This window comes from Vigna radiata, chromosome 11, assembly GCF_000741045.1.
Source record: "Vigna radiata var. radiata cultivar VC1973A chromosome 11, Vradiata_ver6, whole genome shotgun sequence".
Classification (NCBI taxonomy): Eukaryota; Viridiplantae; Streptophyta; class Magnoliopsida; order Fabales; family Fabaceae; genus Vigna; species Vigna radiata.
In genome coordinates, this window is record NC_028361.1 from 9,704,995 (window position 1) to 9,725,194 (window position 20,200).

Sequence of the window (20,200 nt, forward strand, 5' to 3'; positions counted from 1 at the left end):
ACATGTTGAAGTTGCCTCTAATAATTTGAAATTTAACTCAAATTTTGTAAGGTATAAATTACACATTATTAATAGGAATTTTGAAATTAAAAATTTTATTATTAAAAAATAATAATCATCTCGTGATCTTTCTGTGTCTGTAGAAGCACCCTGCACAATTAGGATTTTTATTTTATTTTATAAAATAAAATAAAATCCTAGGACATTAGTTGTGGTAAGCATGAAGCAGTTGACATGTATCGTTATGTATGCATGTGAATTTGTCATGGGTTTCACGAACACTCAATCATCGTCCACCACATACATGTTCTGAAGAGGTGGTGTTTTTTTTATAGTATATAGATCCAATATTCTGATTGCTTCCAATCTTCTCAATATAAGTTTTAACTTTTTTTAAATTAAATGTGTCATTTCTAAGATACTAGTTTGTAAATATAATGTTATCTCAAGTGTTTTCATATGTTATTCGTTTACGACTACTTGGCTTTATAATAAGAAAATCATCTTAAGAATAATTTTTTTTTTTTTAAATGTAAGCATGAATTTAAGTCTCACGAAAATTCAAATATAAATTTAAGTTTTACATATGATAAAAATAATAACGTTGAGTGATTGTTTTTAGGTTATTAACCGTGTTAATTTTAAATGTAAATTAGATTAAAGTTTTATTGATGTTATGTATTGGTAAAGTTTTTCTTAAAAGAATTGTATTAAAAATCATTTTAAAAATAAATAATTTAAAAAAAAAGTTGTTGAATGAATTAAACTGAAAATAGTTAAAAGGATCGTGATTTAATTAAATTTTTAAAATACACTGTTATTCCTTCGCATATTTTATATGGCGATAAAATATAATAAATATAATTCAATTATTTTTATATATTGCTATCTTAATGAAAAACAGTTATCAAATCATAACAAACAAGATTATAATAAAATATATGAAAAAAATAGTTACAAAAATAACATACTTTCTATTAATTATTGTAACTATACAGTAAAAATATTTCAATTTGAAGGAACAGATTATAGACCACTTAGCAAAATATGTGGAAAAATTTACATAAATCAATCTTTCTTATTGATGGTTATACATAATTTTTTTATTTAAATAATAATTTCAATTTTCAATACAATAGTTTACGGATATAGTAATCTAAATTATATATACAAAGTTGAAGGACTAGTTGGATTTTAATATTATAAAATAAATTAAAACAATTTGTATGTTACATGCATATTGAACAGTAACTAAAAATAGTTATACTATTAGTAGCTATTATTAACCTTAATGACAAAATTATCTCACCACCATTCGTAAGTATATATTTATTTATCTTTCCTTTTCATCCAAAGTGGTAATGGTAACTCCAACTTCTTTCCTTGCTTTAATTTTAAAAATTCACACAAAAACCTGAATCACAATAATAATAATAATACCATAAACTTTATTTGTTTTTATTTTAATAAGTCATGAGCAGTTTTTTTATTTCGAATGTATGTAAATGAAATCCTTTTGTTTCCATTATCCTTACAATTATTTTCATCATTTGGACCATTATTATCACTTCTTACCATAATAATAATAATAATATTATTATTATTATTATCATCATAGTCAATTAACAAATACTATTATATAATGATAACTAACGTTAATATTTTACATTATTCTTAAATGTTTTCCAGTTGTTGTGACGGGTAGTGTTGTAACAAATGAATTATTCTTTTTATCTGGCATGATTAGGACAATTCTGGACTACTTTCTTTTGGACTTTTAACGGGCCATTATTGTTGCTTTAATAATACCGAACAAACTACAAAAAATCTACATATTTGGGCCACTGTTATTTGACTCATCTAACTCCCAGCCTGGACCCGTGAATTATTCATATTTGGGCAACTTTTATTGTGTTTAAAGCAGCATAATCATATTATTTGCTATTTTGGTGGGCACTTTTGTCCATTTCAATTGAAAAACTAAAAGGGTCTTTATTAAAAATAATATAAAAATGTATTAAAAAGTCATGAACAAGGTCTTTTTTTTTTAACGTAAACATAATGGTTTTTTTATTTATGTCGTATTTATTTATGTATTAGAATATGATTTTAAGAAAATATTTAAAAAAATTTATTGGAGATTATTTAAAAAGTTTTAAATAAATTTTCGCATAATAACTAGCTTTTTATAGACTTTAAGATATTCTTGAATGTGAAAGTTTATAGGCTTACCTTCACTTTATTTAATACATAATGTTCTTATTGTGTATCATAATAGTATAGTGTTTTTCTTCATACTTGATTACAAGTATAAAATCATATCTATTAACCGTTGCACTAAATGATATTATTTAAAATATATTATCTTAAATATTTAATTAAAAATTTAATTTATTTTTTACAAGTAAAATAAGTCTAAAAAATCTATTATTTTAATCATAATTTTATTGTTCGGTTTTAATAATTTATATACTTATTTTAAGTATGTTAGTTAGTAAAGAAATTAAGTATCACATGTTATAAGAATTTCATATTATTTTCAGTTTACTATTTCATCAATACTCATCAAAATGTTTTAAAAAAAATACAAGACCAATTTGTATAGTAAAACACAAATTCAATTTGATATGTTGAAAAGTATACACAACAAAGATAATTATTATATTAAAGAAGAATGATATTCATATACTTTCATTTTATCTACACCTATTATATTTATATTTATATTTTCTTTTTACCTCTTTCATCTTATTACATTACGAATTTATCCTTTTTACTCTTTCTAAACGCATTTTTATAATCACTTTTTTAATGTCCATTAATATTTTTAAAAATTAAAATTATCGTTGTCGAGACAAATAAAGGATATTCACTATTAAGAATACTTTGAAGTATAACAAATTCAGTGCAATATAAATTTTCAATAATAGTTAGAAGACTATTAATATCTCTTATGATCATAAAATTATATGTGCTGTAGTCTGTATATATAATACTCTTATTTAATATCAATAAATAAAAGACTCATGTGAAGCTATGCATTATCGTCATAGTAGAAAGTCAACACACCATTACTCCTTGACCATTTATGTTTTAGATTAACGTCTTATAAACCATGTGAAAATAGTGTTTTATAATTGTAAAGCTTTCATTTTTTGAATATATTTTTCACAACAATATTTTATTTATATAACTTCTATTATTATAATTATTCACTATTTTTTTCAATCCTATCTGAAATTCATATATTTGTTTTTAACATTTTTCATTAAAAATAACATTTTATTAAAATCATCACTAATATAACAAAAATATCAACAATTAACAATTTGTCGATAAAAAAACATAATAAATAAATTTTATTTTAATATTGTCCAACATTATTACATGATATGTAAATTTAAAGTCACATAAAAAATATAGATGAAAATTTATATCAAAGTATGAAATAAATGCATAAATTTACATCAACCACTATCCTATCCAAATATGTAAATTTATGTTGTTACTACTAGGTCCAATTTAAGTTTGTTTAAAATTTAGTATGTTATATATGAAGAATTTTGAAAAGTACAAGAAAAATTTGTGAAAAAAAATAAGTTAAACTTATGAGAAAGTTGAGTCTCAAACTTTAAACATGTTTAACTCAATATTATTTTTAAGTGATCCAACCCTTATCATAAGTTTGACATATATAATTATTAACTTTTATTCAACTTTATAAAAAAAATCATTCATTTCATACAAACATTCATAATTAATACCAATTTAGAAAATACTTATTTCTTTTTGTTGAGTGTAAAATAATTGTCACGTTATATAATTAAGAACAAAATCTATTGTTATATACTCAACTCACATATTTTAAAATTTAAAAATTTAAATAAAACTTTTCAGAAAAAACTTAAAACATGAATTATTTATTATATAACTTAGTCATGATAATTAAAATAAGGAGAGCAGAAAAGTCCCCATGTTATTATATAATCTGATCCGCTGGAAAGAACACGTGTTTTGTGGGTCCACGTGGACGTGCCTATAGGGAATTACAACCAAGAGTTCCATATTTTAATTTATACCGATGAAATCCTCACTCACTCATCATCACCACCCAACATTCTTCAACTCTCTAAATCGCATTAACAATTTTGATCATTGCAAACTACAAATCTCGGTCTCCGGAATTCGCCATATTCCCCCAATCCACGTACCCAAACACTAATCGTACTTCTCTTTTCAATTCCAGAATCTTCTCCTCCAACAGAAAAAAAAACTTAGGGTTACACACAGTTATTCAGTTAATTAATCATACAAAAATGAGCTTTCAGGACATCGAGGCTGGACGGCCTTTCGCTTCCGGGCGCAACCTGATTAACGGCAAACAAGACCCTACGCAAGCGGTGGCTTCCGGCATATTTCAGATCAACACCGCCGTCTCCACGTTCCAGCGTCTCGTCAACACCCTCGGAACCCCCAAGGACACGCCCGAACTCCGCGAGAAGTTGTAAGATCATCATCATTGTCGTATCTTCATTCACTCTTTCTCTCTATCTGCATCGATTTTGGTTTTTTGATTGATCGGAATGCGAATTGCTTGTCGTTTAAGACAGCGATGGGATTGAGCTTTGTTGCTATTACGGTGATGTGGCTGATGCGTATTAGCATCTTGCAGGCATAAGACAAGACTGCACATTGGACAATTGGTGAAGGATACTTCGAATAAACTTAAGCAAGCCAGTGAGATTGATCACAATGCTGAAGTTAATGTAATGCCTTCTACTTTAATTCAACATGCAAAGCGTCTTGGACTTGTTTTGTCTTTATCAGATTCTGAAACGAATGAGCTTCTTTGTAAACTACTGAGTTTATTGCTGAGCTGGCACTTTTATATAACGCGGTCAAGAAGATTAAAGGAGTTTTGGGATTTACTTTTGAGTGGATGCATGTGTCGTATTTTTTATAGATTATTATGTGATGATATTGTTGGTGTGATCTTGAGTTTTTTTTCCTTGAGGGAAGAATTGGCGTTCAATGACTTGTTTGTATTTGCAGGCGAATAAGAAGATAGCAGATGCTAAGCTTGCAAAAGATTTTCAGGCGGTGTTGAAAGAGTTTCAGAAGGCTCAGCGTCTTGCAGCTGAGAGGGAAACAGCTTACACACCTTTTGTTCCACAAGCAGTTCTTCCATCCAGGTATAATGAACTGTTTTTGGATTGTTTGTCATAATATGTCAACAAATATTAATTGATTTGGTTTTATTGTTGTAAGTAAAATATTCTGTTTGATTAAATTAAGCTGTAAATATTCTGTAAATTAGAGAACTGGTCTTTATTTCTCTGATAGGATCATAGGAAGATCTATTTTTTTTTTTTTTTTTTCCATTTTGTAATCATCTATTTCGGCACATTATTCTCCCCTTTCTATAAGAAACAGTTTGACTGAAAAATTATGCGCATAACTATTTTCGTAGTTGGAGTTTAACTGTGTATGAGGCAAGATGCTCCTTGTGTTTGTGTATCTGACTTGTATATAGAAGCAACTTTATTGCTTGAACGTTTGGAACAATGAACTAAAAGGTTTCTTTTGGTGAGCAGTTGTGTTACTCTAGTTACCTGTTTGTTGTTGTTTCTAATCTTCATTACCTATTCGTAGACTGCTAATGATATGTACTTTCCTTCCTGTTTGCAGCTATACAGCTGGCGAAGCAGCCATTAGTTCTGATAAGACTCCTGAACAGAGGGCCCTTCTTGTGGAATCTAGAAGGTGATTTCTCTCATTTATAATGAACGAGTGATTTGCAGATTTATTTTCATGAGATTATTATTTTTCTTAAAAGATTAAGAGCGCTACTTCTACTATCGGTATTGGATAAAATTGCAACATTATAACCGGCAAGATCCACTTATCATTTGATTTAATTAAAAACTTAGCATCAAATTATTTATCTGAAGGTTGCTTTTCAAATTCAACTAATTTCACGTTTCATCTGTAATGGCATTGATACTAAAAAGTGTCCTCTTCTGTTTTTCCCTTGGTGTGGCAAAAGGATTTGGTGATTTGATTATGGGCCGGTCTACCACATATTTTGAAGTTCGATAGAAAAAATAACTGAAATGAATTTGTAATATTTGAACACACTACTTTTTAAGTTTGATCATTTGCATTATGTTATTTTCTAAGCTCTTGTATTAATGATGCCACACAGACAGGAAGTGTTATTCTTAGATAATGAGATTGCATTCAATGAGGCTATCATTGAGGAAAGAGAGCAAGGCATTCAAGAAATCCATCAGCAAATTGGTGAAGTGAATGAGATTTTCAAAGATCTTGCTGTGCTTGTCCATGAGCAAGGAACAATGATTGGTAAAATACTTTTTCGCCCATTCGCTTTTCTAAGTGCACATATTCCTGTATTAAATATATTTTTAATGTCTAGACTTGATTACGTTATTTTGATGTAAAAAATTTCCACTTCTGTAGATGATATTGGGTCCAATATCGAGCATTCTCATGAAGCAACTGCACGAGCAAAATCTCAACTAGCCAAAGCATCAAAGACGCAAAGATCAAATTCATCTTTGGTAATATATAATGTCTATTATTTATTATTGGGTTATTAGGTTTAGATCCCCTTTGTGGTCATCACATAAATTTAGATGCAGAATTTCTTGAATAGATATAGATGTTTTGTTGGCTAAATGAATTGAAGCCTTCATAACTTCAGTTTGAACTTTCGAAAGGCTACATAATATGATTCATATTTATAAGAATAACATAGCCCTTGTTTTACACAGTTTAAGTCAATATTTTGGGCTTTGGTCGCCTCTTGGATGGTTTTCTGTTTCCATATTGGATACCATTTTTCTTCATGTTGAAATAGGAACTTGTTTTAGGGGGCTGGGTTATGGCATGGTGGTGAATGATTAATCATATAACAATTTCCTTATGTTCAATTTCTAATTATGAATGACGGATACAGTGTATTGTCCTTTGATCCCACCTATTCTTTATCCTGTTAAATCGTTATGTATTTTTCTTTGTTAAACACGAATGTTCTTGTTTGTTTTTATATGTAGACGTGCTTGCTTTTGGTGATTTTTGGGATCGTGCTTCTAATCGTCATCATCGTCCTTGCTGCTTAGTCAAAGACTCAATTTTATTATGAATCAGATGCACTATTTACAGAGCTGCAGATAGGATCTCCCTCGCTGATGATTAACTCTGAGTGATGATTTACCAGATCTCGTGAATGACCGGGACCTTGCCTCATCTGGTTTCAGTACGTGACGTGGGAATATTAACATTAGTGTATCGTTATTTTGCTTTCGGGTATATCTTCTCGGTTCTTTGTCGGTGCTTGGGCTTTTTAAGGATGTGTCTTGTTGTGTTGGTTTTTTTCATTAATAAAAAGAAATATTAACGTGTTCTTTTACCTGTAAATGCAAGTTGAAAGATAGCATGTTGACTCTACTTAGCAGTATCTTTATACTTTATTTTTCATTTTCCCCCTTGGAGTTGTGGGGTTCCTTTCCCGATTTTGGAACTTTGTAATCGTTCTACATTCTCCTACTACTTATTCATTATGAATTCTTAAAATCTTAATAAAATTAATTTTAATTTTAGATATAATAATCATATATATATATATATATTGATTTACTTTTAAAAATTATTTATTATTTTATAAATTAAGTTAATCAATTCGATTGAAGTCTATTTAGATCGAGTTAAATAGACTCCATGCTAAATGAACGACACAAGATGACTCGCTTTAATTTAAAACGCTTTTTTTTCTTAGGATTTGCTGTGATAATTTTACATTTCTTTTCTTTTCTAAGAATGGTAAATTGAGTTGGATGACTTGAAATAAAAAGTATTAAAGTTAATAATATCCAATAATATAAAGTCATTATTAATAAAATATGAATTAATAATATATAATAATATAAAATTATAATTAGTAAAATATGGGTTAATAATATATAATAATGTGATAAATTAAAATTAATTTTAATATAAATAATAAATTTTATTTTAATTTTAAAATACTTTTATTTTTATTTTAAAAATTAAAATTAAATTAATAAAAAATATGTATAAAAACTAATTAAAATTAAAACAATAATATATCATATTCTATCACGTGACATTGTACGAGTAACAAATGATGACAATTTAAAAAATAAAAAGAATTTAAAAAATCACAAATATCATTATATTAATGCTATTAGTAATTTAAAAAAAAAAAACTTAATTCAGACCCTTTTTCAAAAATTAAAATCTTTTTAAGACAGAACCAATTTAACACACGTGGACTATCTAATTCAACCACAAAAGTATAAAAATATTGTTTTATTGACTTCCTATAGTTTTTTCAAATTTTTAGTTTGATTAAGAATAACTCTTTAAAATTTGAAATCCTTGTGTGGATGTGGGTGGAACAAAATGAAAAGGTGCTGATTCAAATTTGTAAACGTATCTGCTGGCTCGATCGTTTGGTGTTCCCTTAGACAATTGAGCGTAGCAAAACTTGATTACAGAGTTCCGAATCTGATCGCAAGCTCAAAAAACAAATAACGTACCGGTTCTTATTCATATTTCAGAAGACCAAACGCTGAAAAATCAATTTTGGGGTAACGATGAATAATTCATCACCGGCTCATTCTTCGCTATCGACGACGGCGGTTGTAGGTGGTGGTGGAGGAGGCAGCGGTAGCAACGCCACTGTATCCGTTGACGATTTTATTTTTCCGTGTGATCCTATGTCATCGGTTGAGCGTAAAGACGAAGCCATGTCAGGTGGGTTTTATTCAATCTACTTCCTTTGTTGTGATCTTCATTCAAAATTGAAGCTTTGCGGTTATTTCGCCATTGTTGTGAATATCATACCCGTCAGCTATTAGGGTGAAGTTCATCGAACGGTCTCTTTCTGACTATTTTATTTTAATATGATTTCTTTTCAGTGTCTTTCATCTCAAGTTTACCTACTTCCTTCTTCTTTGCTGTACTTATTTAGCATTGCAATCACTGAGATTCCTGAGTTACTCTCAATTATTGTTTACTGCTAATGATTTTGGCGTTCGGTATAGATTATTAATTTATTGTTTTATGTTCTCCTTTGGGGTTTCTCGGGTTTGAATTAACACGTGTTCTTAAATTACATTATGGCTACGATTTATATCAGTCAGTCCTTTCTGATCTGGTTTCCTATGTTCATTCACCATGTATTGGTTCTGAAAAGAAGGAAAGGGAAAGATAAAACTTTGGTTTACTTGAAGTGCAACATCATCTTTCCGTGTAGTTTTGGATTGAAATTAAATGTATTCTATTGTTTGTTCTTCCTGAACTTGCCCATGAGGCATTCATTTTGACAATCTGCATTCTTATTTCACAGTTTTAAAATCAGATCTCATGGCTGCACTTGACAAGGAGGTTAAATCGTTAGTTGAAGATAACTGGAAGTTTGAAGGGCCTCGGTCGCGGATTCACCTTGTATCACATCGAGGTTGCTTGTTTATCGATCTCTTAATGATTTTGTTATGATATCTTCAGAGTTTCTTAGAATCTTTTAGAACGATATTTAGGTACTTTTTTGTTCTGTTTATTAAAACATAAAATGAGACCACCATAAAAATCTTAGTTTACCCTTGCATTTAGTCAATTAATTCTACCTACTTCAGTCGATGGTTTGATGCTCATATCCTTGATTTCGTGGTGTTAGATATCAGTATTAATGTGTATTTTCATGTGATACGTATGCAGTTATGCATTGGCATAGCAAGGGCAGCCTCTTGCTCTACTCAAGCTTCCCCGCCTAGTTAGGTTAGGGAGAGTAGATGTGATGTGTTCAGTCTTAACCCAATCGGGGAGGCTCTTTCCATGATCTGAACCTGTGACCTCTAAGTCACAAGGTAGCAACCTCACTGTTTTTCCTAGACTTGCCCTTGGTATGACGGTAAAAAAAAATGTATATTATGATATTATCTGAATTCTAAATCACATTTATATTCATCGACTCGTATTTTTCACAACCTGTATGGGTTTTGGCTTATGTTTCTATGCTGTTGTGTACTCCACTATACTTTGATGAACATATGAACAAACAGAACTCGACAGAGTGCCTTTGGCTCTAACTAAGCGTATATTTGGGTTAACGTTGAAACCTAGTTTTGGAGTAATTTCCATTTTTCAAATTGTGTTTGCAACAAATACCCAAGTTTTGCTTTTATGAAACTTGGTCTAAGGCAAAATTTTTGAGTTAACTCTCCAAACTGAGTATGGAGCACCCCGAAGTGGAATCCAAAGATACTCTAGTATATTTATTATATGATATAATAATAAATTTTAGAAAACATTTACTTTATTGTGCCAAAATGGATTTCTGATAATTGTCTACATGTGCTGTGATTTTTACTTTAAACTCATCTGTTCATATCAAAGTCCATGTGATAGTTTTTTTATGGGGCCTGATGATAACTATCTTGAAATGATTCTTGAGTAATAGTCACTAATCATGTGATTTAGGAGCAGTAGTGAGCAGAAGTTAGAACCTATAAGCAGTATAGTATTATTAGAATATTTGACAGAAAATAGCTTGTCCTGTGTAAGATTTTTATCGGTAATTATAAAGTAAGAAGAGAATTTCATTGAATATTGAGGAATAACTGATACTAGTGTAGTATCTAGCTCCACCCCCCCTGTGTATTATTTCTCAAATGGAAGGAACGGAACAAAAGGTATACTAGGAAATTTGAGAGACCAAGCTTGGTTTCAAAAGTGTATTTCCACAGTTCTCTTTCTCCCCTCTCATGGCATCTCTCCCAAACTTGTATTCCCTCCATGCAATCCACAACACAATCAATATTTACTCACTCACTCTCCAACCTTGCCATCTAGCGAAGTTAGTTACAAAAACCCACAGCTCCCTCTCATCCCTTTCGTTGGAGCTTCATCAGTCCTCTTTTTCTTATTCTTTGTGTCGTGTATTGTGAGATTCTATTGGTTACGTTACCATTTACTGCTTCACTATATACTGAGTCCTAACATCCCTCATTACTTGCTCAGTATCTGTTCTGCGTTCAAATTTGAAGCTCCCTTGATTCAGTTATTCATAGAAAATAACTGATGGAAGCTATGTATTAGGGTACAGTTGATAGCAGGGTGTGTAAATAAGAAAGGAATATTGTTATGTCTAGTTTACGATCAGAATATTCTCTACAGGAGACTTTTATCTCTAGAACAACACCTGTACGTGATTTCTGTGTTTTGAATTATATTTTACTAGTTTATGCTTTTCAATCGGTGTTCTAAAATTTGAACTTTGGTTTGCATGTTTACCATAACATTTCATTTTCTGATTTCTTTGACATAAGTAGAATAATATGTAATAATAGCTCATTTTATGCTCCTCGTATCATTGTTTGTCTAGTTGAGTATCCGGTTCCTTTTTATGTCATAGAAAGGAGACGAAGGTATCCCGTCTTTTGGCTTTGCATTGGAAGCCCGAGCCCGAGCACTACTTAGGCTTTGCTTGTGCTGAACATTGTTTTGCAGGTGGTCATCTCTATAGGCCCACAGAAGTTTCAAAAAATTGGAATTTGACTCCCCCAAAATAGTTGGAACACTCACCTCAAAGCACTCTTCCTCCAAACTGAATTGATTATGGTTATGATCTGCAGACAGATACAAATTGTTATACCATATGTCTTTTCCACCTGAAAACACAGCTGTGACTCTACATCTTCAGACTCTGGAAGAGCACGATTATTGCAAAGGAAGGTTCTTTCCGTGTTGCAAGATCGTCAGTCACATTTTGTGTTAGTCTTTCTAATCCGGATTCAGAAAGGTGGTGTTTTTAATATTTATATGGTATTATTGTTCTAATTTTGAGGGATCAGTTATTAATTGCAGTTGATTGTTGCAAACTGGAGGTATTGTAATAGATAAGCCAACAAGTGGCTAACGAATTCAATCTTGTTTGTTTTAAAATTTCGGCAAAATTGACAAATAAAACCATCCCTTAACAGCTATTTTTCAATACTTTTATTTACTATACCGAAAAAACATGTGTTTCTACTAGTATACTTAAGAAACTTTTAACAGAATTTAATTGAATATTTCAAGAAAAAATATCAATTTAAATTAACTTTCATTAAATTTTTTTAAGCATTACTAACCAAAAATACTCGTACTATTTAGAATGAATACATAAGGGAAAATAAATTTCAAACCGTGTCAATTATAAAATATCTTCTAAAAATTAACAACTTTGTTTTAAAATGTGTCTTCTAAAAATTAATAATTTTGCTAAAGGTTGTAATCCTGAACATGCAATGCAATTATTTCTTCAATTCGTCGTCCAAAGAACATGATTTATTTGCAAACAGTATAATTTCCACAATTGTTGCCAGTAAGTTTCTAATGTTATTGACATTTAATTTCTAACTTTAACCCAAAAAAAATAAAAATTCTGTCCTCCTCAAAATTCCAAAATTTGAAAGCTATGAACCCTAATTATTTTGTGATGCTACAAATAACGAAAGTCAAGACTAAGCTAAAAGTAAGAATAAAAAAATGTAGTGAACTTAACCCCCCAAGAGCAACGAATTTTTTAACTGACAAAAGGGTGATGCAGAAGTTCTAACACTGTTGCTCTCTTCCTCCAATTCTTCTCAAGACACCTCCTCACAAAATTTTGAAACTCTGGTGATGCTTTTTCTGGCATCTCCAGCTTCTCAGCAAAGCAAATTGCACACATCAAAGTTGCCCAATCTGGTCTCTGCCCTGCTCCAATCAATGGAAAATAACCCAAAAGACATTCCAACATTACTACTCCCATTGACCACACATCTCCTGCAAACTCATCTACATTTTCACCACCCCATCTTTCTGGATCAATCCTTTCTGGACTCATATAAGCACAAGTGCCTGCATCGTACTCATTTCCTTCAAACCTACCTTCCACCACATGACTCACTCCAAAATCTGCAATCTTTACCTCCCCTTTATCGTTCACAAGTAAGTTTGATGGTTTAATATCTCTGTGCACAATGTTCATGCCATGTAAATACCTAAGTCCTTCCAAAACACGCCTACCCAACACCGAGATAACCTTTTCTGACAGTCTATGATGTATTCTCAATACATCATTCAACGACCCTCCTTCCATGTATTCCATAACAAAGCTAATGTCACCTCCGTTGTCTCCATCATTATTGCTGTTACAACTGTCAAAAACTGCATGACACTTTACTATATACGGTGAATCCACTCGTTTTAGAATGTCAGCCTCCAGTTTAGCGGTTTGGCGAATGCCAAAGCCATTCTCATTCAAACGTAGCACTTTCAAGGCATAAAAAGAGCTGGTTTTTTTGTGATAAACCTTGTAAACTGTGCCACCATTACCATGACCAAGAACTTCTCGCTTTTCAAGATGCGAAAGATCCTTAATAATGCCTGGAGGAGAGTGTACATGAATTTGGTGAGGGGAATCTGAATTTGATGATGGGATTGAAGGAGATTTTGGTAATGAAAGCCTGAGAGCTTGCTTGTGTCTCCTCTCTCTGATAACCAATGTCATTTACGTGGTTCACACTCGAAAACACTCTCTGAGCCTAAACAAAGCAAAAATAAAAATGGGGTTTAAAAAATGGAAGAAAGGGAAATTTTTCCATAAAAGAAAGCCACGTGCTTGACTGTAAATTTTGGCTTACAAGAGTGATGACAAGTGTTACCGAAATCAATGGACAGGTGAGGTTTTGGTGGTGATATATCAGAGATTACATATCACTGCATGGTCCTGATAATTGTTGTTTATTTATCTTTTTTAACAATTTACTTGAATTCAGTTCCAAATTTAGTTAAAATCTCAAATTTCATGGTTCTGGTTAAACATGTGCATCTCTAACCCTGCGGTGTTTGTTAAAGTTAGGATGAAGGTTGGAGAAATCATTACAAAGGAATGATGGTGCGATTGTGGACAATGGAGATGCCTATAATCAAGTCATAAGCATGCAAAGCAGTGACATAACCCCAATTAACTCATAATGCCCGAGCAGTCAGGATCCAATTAATTCAGATTTTTCGTATCAAAACCCTAACTTCAAGGCCAAACCAAATAACATTGTTGTTTTCACTCACCATTTACAAATTCTGCATGTTTTTTTTTTTTTTTTTAACCTATATATATAATGACAAGAGTTGCAGAGATCATTTAATGTAAGTGTGCAAACTTGAACTTTGATAAATAACATGTTGCCATTGCTTTGAAAGAAATTTGAGAAAAGATGTTTTCATACTCTATCAGCCCTTTAACTAGTTTCTTTTAAGGATAATATAATTATTAAAAAAATGTATTTTTATATTTATAAGGAAAAATAAAATATAAAAGGTGCAACAAATGATCTTCCCATAAGGAGAAGATGAGTGTGCAGGGTAAAAAACAACCAAGAAAAATAGTTGCAGATAAAAAATTATAGGAAGGCAAATTAGTATTTGCTTACTGCATAATATATAACAATTACTAACGGCGGCATCATGATATACGTTTATATTAATGTGATAAAATATTATAAAAGTATAAATTTTTATATTTTTCTAAAAAAGAAAAAAATAAAAAGTAGGAGTGGACAAATAGAACTGAAATGTATTGTAATACTAAAATCTGAATTAAAAATTAATTTATCTAAAATGAACAGTTTAGACAAACTGAACTGAATTTTTTTTTATTAAACTAGAGTGAACTATACTAAATTGTACTAAACTACAATATAAATTAAACTAAACTACTAACTATACTAATTTTAAATTGAATTATACTAATTTCAAACTGAATTATATTAGTTTTTAAACTGAATAGTATAACAATAATGTTATTTTTAATTGAAATTTATTTTAATATTTATTTTATTCATGTGTCTTACAAATTAATATTTTAATTATTTGATATTATTATTTTCTATTTTATTTATATTTCTTTTATTATTATATATGTATGAAAAATATTTTTTTTATTTATTTCATTTTATTTTTTTTATTTATATTTATTTTGTCCTTAATATTATTTTACTTTTATATTTATTTTTTTAATTTATTATTTTTTTTTTGTTTTACATGTTTATATAATTTATTTTATCTTTTTATCTACTTATTTTATTTTAAAATAACTTTCTATTTATATTTATTTTGTCGTCTCATAAAATTGTTCTATTAATCAATTATTTTTTATTTATAGTTTATCATGTAAAAGTTAAACTAACATTTATTAATTATTATAATATAATAAAAGACGATACTAGAAAAGTTATTCTTAATAGATGTTTGTTAATTTTTTTTTATCATTTGATATTTTTATAATATTAATTATTTTTTCTATATTACTATATTTTATGATATTTCATTATGGTCATTTAATAAAATTTAACGTTAAAAAATATATTATAATTTTATTTTGTAAAATACTATCATTTAAAAATAATAATATTGATATTTATTTTAAAATAAGTTGATTTTTAAAATAAATAATTATTTTAATGTGTGTGCTTACACACATTTTAATATCATTAAAAGTTTTTTTTAACATACTTTTACATATTTGATAGAATGTTAAAGAATATAATATATTTAAAAGTATTATTTTTTTATATAGTCTTTTTTCTTTTATGATTTCTATCACTTAATAATTTAATAAAATCTAATTTAAAAAATATATTTTACTTTTATTACTTAAAAAGTAATATATTTTTATTGATAAAAAATATAAAAATTTGTGATAAAAAAATTGTCTTAAAAAATTAACTATTAGTTTTTTTATGTGAACGATTTTTTTTATTAATATTTTATTATTAAAAAACGTTTTCTTGACAAGACGAAACAGTTGAACAAGAACCAGAGAAGAGGAAAGAGTAGATACATTTATCATAGTTAACTGAACCGAAACTGTTATAAGTTCAACTGAACCATAAAATAGTATACTGAACTATTATTAAAAGTAGATCAATTTTTTTAGTATAATATAGTACAGTTAACTGTAGTAGAATACATATTAGTTATTTTTGCCCAGCCCTAATAAAAAGTAAAGAAGAGTAGTGTAAAATAAATGTAAAAAATTTAGGTGTGTCAAAGAATATTTTTCAATAACAATATATAACACCCTTTCTTGGGAAGGAGCAAACACATATTTTGAAGGCGACTACGAACACGTTTTATTAAAAATTACAAAATGAGGATAAAGACTTATTCAGAAGTGAATTTATAATTTTCTGTAATTTTAATAAAATTTGAGTCAAAAATAGAGTCTAAAAGAATATGTCGTTAACTTATTAGAAGTGAATTATTTAAGCCTAACTCAACCCCACAAAACCGACCTGTGATACCATATTAGAAAGTGGGTTTAAAACCTAATTCAACCTCACAAAACCGGCTTGTAAGATGAGGTTTGCAACTCACTTATATATATATATATATATATATATATTATATATATATATATATATATATATATATATATATATATATTATAAATTGACCTTATCTGTAGTCGATGTGAAACTTCCAACACACTCCTTTCACGCTGAGGTATAGACATCTCGTGTGTGATAATAGAAATTTGGTGGTCCGAGTCCAGCAACGAGTGAAATAGAAATATCCAAAAAACAAAAAATATCACTAGAATAAACTCTAATCACATGATTCTGATACCATATTAAGAAGTGGGTTTAAAACTATCAGCATAAATCTTAAGTTGTAGATGTAAAGATATTAAAATTATTTAAACAAAGTTTTATATTTAAACGGAAAACTAGAGAAAAGGTCCACTATATTTTTCTTAGCCAAATTGGTAATTGATAAAACATGCAATCCTAACTTTTTTAAAATACAAAGAAGTATTATTGCTGGGTTCTGGTGGAACACTTTTGGGTGTGTCAACTTATGATATTTACCATCATGATCATACAGTCATGTGTAGAAAACAGTCATCCCAATCAGCAATGCGAATCTCTAAGTCAATAAAATAATAAGAAAAAAGTTAATTTGACACGAATTCAAAAATCATTCATTTCACGTACTTTTAATAATATAATAATATATATTATAATTTTAAATTAAAAAAATAATATAATTATTATCAAAATATTAATTTATCGTTTTGTGTGTCAAAAACTATCACTGCTCAAATAATTAATAGGTCAATTGGATACAGAAGAGACTTGAATAATTGTATGTCATTAGAAGATTTGCAATTTTCATCAGAAAAATAGTACTCAGTTTTGTTCAAAAGAAATTGCAGGATGCAATTTTGTCAAAAAATAAAAATAAAATTGCATATGATACGATGCAGTTTTTCTTAAAAAAAATTACACAATGCAATTTTATATGCAAAAAATTGCATAAGAAAGGTTTGCGATTTTTTCCAAAAAAATAATTACATGAGTTATAGTATTTTTTTCTTTGTGTATTTGTCAATGTAGATAGTGTAATGTCCAATCACAATAAATTTCTTATATATTTTTATTTATAATTTATGCTATGGTGTGCTTGTGCTTAAAAAAATATTTTTATATTTCATGATTTTCAACAAGCTCACTTCTTTATTTGAGATATCCCAAATAGTTATAATATCTTTCTCAAAGGAGAATTTGTGTTTAATTTTATCATCAATAAAACGAAGGTATTTCGTTAAGAGTACCTATGAGTTTCTAATAAAACCTTAAAAGCTCTACGAGTGATTGAGAATTTATGTGTTATGCTATAACATCCATCTTAAAAAGTTATTACATAGAAGAAAAACATATTTCTTTACTAATGTTCTAACTTTACTTTATTAGTTACTATTAAATCAACTAATTGTAATACACATAACAACAGGAAGATACCTACAATCATACATATAATAGGAAATATGAAGAAAATAAATAGTTATATTTATTGAAATTTTTTATAATGCTTTTTATAATTATACTTTGAAAATGTTTTTTTACAATATTTTAATACTATTCATATGTCATTTTTTGATTGGTTCATGATAATGTTTATGATTATTATTATTAATTGTGGAATAATTTTAGATTAATCAAATAATAACACATAGATTATATTAAAATATTGTAAAAAATATTCTCAAAGTATATTATTCTTTTATAAAAGACCAACATTTTTTAAAACATGTGAGTGACTTCATATATCCGTGACGAGATAAAAGTAAAAAAAAAGTTTATAAAGTGATTTCCATCTAAAATATTTACAATTATTCGTACTCTACTTTTGAATAGAACATGTTTGTTTAATTCTACTAATAGTTGATAAAGAAAAATGTAAAAAGGTTGTAATAGAAAAAACAGAGAATAAAATATATTAATAGAATGTTAACCTTCTTTATCATGTTAAAAATAAACATACGTATAATTCATAAGAATGAAATGAAAGGAGAGAAAACCATTATAATGTTGGGAATATTTACATATTTATTTCTCTTTTTAATGTTGGGAATATTTATTTTTACATATTTATTTCTTTTTTTATCTATAATAGTTTATGTTCGTATTGAGAAAAAAACACATCAAACATAATAAAATGTTTTCAATCTTATATTATATTATATTTTAAAATATTAATGGTTATAAAATTTAAATATTCTTTTATATATCTGATTAATTAGACGAATTATTATGTTTTTGAAAGAAACACATATTATTGTGTTTTGTTCTATATTTCGTCTTAAACTTTTTTTAATATTTTTTTTATAATTTTATGCTTTTTTATATAAGAATTGTTTGGCTTCATCAATATCTTTTTATTTATATATTTGTTTTATATATTTTTAATATTTTTAGGAAAAAAAATTGTTATTTTATTTTATTGTCATTATTTCTTTTATCGTAAATGTTAAAATAATATTAATAATATGTTTGTAATGGATATGATAAAGTTAAACCTAAGAAATCTAAGTATAAATTGTTTTTTCTAATTGATTTTTCTATTATATTAAGTAGTGCTTTAACATCTTCAATATCTAATGCATGTTTATGATAAAGATATTTTATATCAATGTATTTTAAGTGTTTTATTTATGATATAACTTTTTATGTTAAATTTTTTATTGAATTATGGAAACACTTGCACTAAAATATGTTTTTTAAAAAAACATATATTGATATTTTTATGGAAGAATAGTTTAATTTCAAATGACTAATAATAAATCTATTCTTTTATAAGATTCATGAAATTGAAAGTATTTTTTATGACAACATTAAAAGGGATTATTTCATTTTTAAAAGTTGTATTTTTTATAATATGATTGTACTCGAAATTTAAAAGATAAGCTTGAAAAAAAGTTTGATGTTTACGCAAAAAACATTATTTTTTTTTCCTTAATAATGCAGAGAAAGTTTAAAGGATGGATGAATTATGATTTTCAATGTTTTAATTTTATTTTATTAATTGAAATTTACTCTTTTATCACATTTCTTTTCTTGCAAATATTACATCCCTGAAAACAGACTATTAGAATCTAATTCCAAATCTTATGATTACTTGTTGTCTAACAAGGTTACTCCTTTCTTCCTTATGTACTTCAAGACACGTTTTAAATAATTAAATGAATAGGAATGGAACCAAACTACTACATAAATGTTTGAATATTGTGTTAAGTGTAAAGCCTGGGAATTTTGTCAAAATGGAAAAGAGACAAGTGGCAATCAAGTGGAAAGGGGAAAACTATTTAAAAAAAATAAAATAAAAAAATAATTAGATTTTTTATTCTTTTATTTTCACTTAGAAGCTTTCAGCTCCTTTCACATTTCTCTTCTCTGTGCAAACCCCTCCCAAGTTCCTTTTTTTCCTTTCATTGCAATCTTCCCCTAATTCTACAAAAATTGAACAATAAAATCTTCCTCCTGTAGATACCTAGAACATCTTGGCAACCAAAAGCTTTCATTTCCACCAATTTCATTCTGCTGCCCGGAAAAGGTAAATTGTTCTTCCATCTCCTCGTTGTATAAATTCCAGAACATGCAGTCTGCAGATTGCATGTGATCTCTGTATTCTTTCCTTCAATTTTCTTTTAAATTCTGCATGTGAAAGTTATTCTGATCACAAATTCGTGATCTATAGGGTGGGGGGCTAAAGTTTGAAGAGTTGGAAGGATCATAGTAGAAACTTTGAACTGTTTTGGGCAGAATCCAGGTAAGGGAAGCTGCATTTC

At 28.2% G+C, this 20,200-nt stretch overlaps 3 protein-coding genes across 5 annotated transcripts; 2 read left to right on the forward strand and 1 right to left on the reverse strand.

Moving 5' to 3' along the window:
• The first annotated feature begins 4,067 nt into the window (after window positions 1-4,067).
• LOC106776480 (syntaxin-22) lies at window positions 4,068-7,532 on the forward strand. The gene is made up of 7 exons (XM_014663957.2): window positions 4,068-4,504; window positions 4,673-4,766; window positions 5,053-5,192; window positions 5,689-5,763; window positions 6,206-6,363; window positions 6,481-6,581; window positions 7,077-7,532. Exons 1-7 carry the CDS (start codon window positions 4,317-4,319, stop codon window positions 7,140-7,142), a joined length of 822 nt encoding a protein of 273 aa, XP_014519443.1. The 5' UTR covers window positions 4,068-4,316; the 3' UTR covers window positions 7,143-7,532.
• Window positions 7,533-8,396: 864 nt separating this feature from the next.
• LOC106777135 (protein SAMBA) lies at window positions 8,397-12,023 on the forward strand. 3 transcript variants are annotated; one of them, XR_002666012.1, is made up of 4 exons: window positions 8,397-8,799; window positions 9,395-9,505; window positions 9,763-9,947; window positions 11,554-12,023. XR_002666012.1 is itself a non-coding variant. In XM_014664662.2 (3 exons), the coding sequence occupies exons 1-3, from the start codon at window positions 8,640-8,642 to the stop codon at window positions 11,613-11,615; spliced, it is 333 nt and encodes a 110-aa protein (XP_014520148.1). In that variant the 5' UTR covers window positions 8,399-8,639; the 3' UTR covers window positions 11,616-12,023. The 3 variants fall into 3 exon arrangements, 1 of the variants encoding a protein (XP_014520148.1); XR_001376924.2 differs by having other exon boundaries at window positions 9,763-9,911; XM_014664662.2 differs by lacking the exon at window positions 9,763-9,947 and having other exon boundaries at window positions 8,399-8,799.
• Window positions 12,024-12,597: 574 nt separating this feature from the next.
• LOC106777505 (mitogen-activated protein kinase kinase 10) lies at window positions 12,598-13,637 on the reverse strand. The gene has a single exon (XM_014665079.2). The coding sequence runs from the start codon at window positions 13,577-13,579 to the stop codon at window positions 12,611-12,613; it is 969 nt and encodes a 322-aa protein (XP_014520565.1). The 5' UTR covers window positions 13,580-13,637; the 3' UTR covers window positions 12,598-12,610.
• Window positions 13,638-20,200: the final 6,563 nt, after the last annotated feature.

Excerpts from the sequence above, each read along its gene's own strand:
- LOC106776480 (XM_014663957.2), top strand. The coding sequence starts at position 4,317 with ATGAGCTTTCAGGACATCGAGGCTGGACGGCCTTTCGCTTCCGGGCGC. Across the intron at positions 4,767-5,052 it reads ATCACAATGCTGAAGTTAAT|GCGAATAAGAAGATAGCAGA; the intron begins GTAATGCCTTCT and ends TTGTATTTGCAG. Across the intron at positions 6,364-6,480 it reads TGAGCAAGGAACAATGATTG|ATGATATTGGGTCCAATATC; the intron begins GTAAAATACTTT and ends CCACTTCTGTAG.
- LOC106777135 (XM_014664662.2), top strand. The coding sequence starts at position 8,640 with ATGAATAATTCATCACCGGCTCATTCTTCGCTATCGACGACGGCGGTT. Across the intron at positions 8,800-9,394 it reads TAAAGACGAAGCCATGTCAG|TTTTAAAATCAGATCTCATG; the intron begins GTGGGTTTTATT and ends CTTATTTCACAG. Across the intron at positions 9,506-11,553 it reads TCACCTTGTATCACATCGAG|GTGGTCATCTCTATAGGCCC; the intron begins GTTGCTTGTTTA and ends ATTGTTTTGCAG.
- LOC106777505 (XM_014665079.2), bottom strand. The coding sequence starts at position 13,579 with ATGACATTGGTTATCAGAGAGAGGAGACACAAGCAAGCTCTCAGGCTT.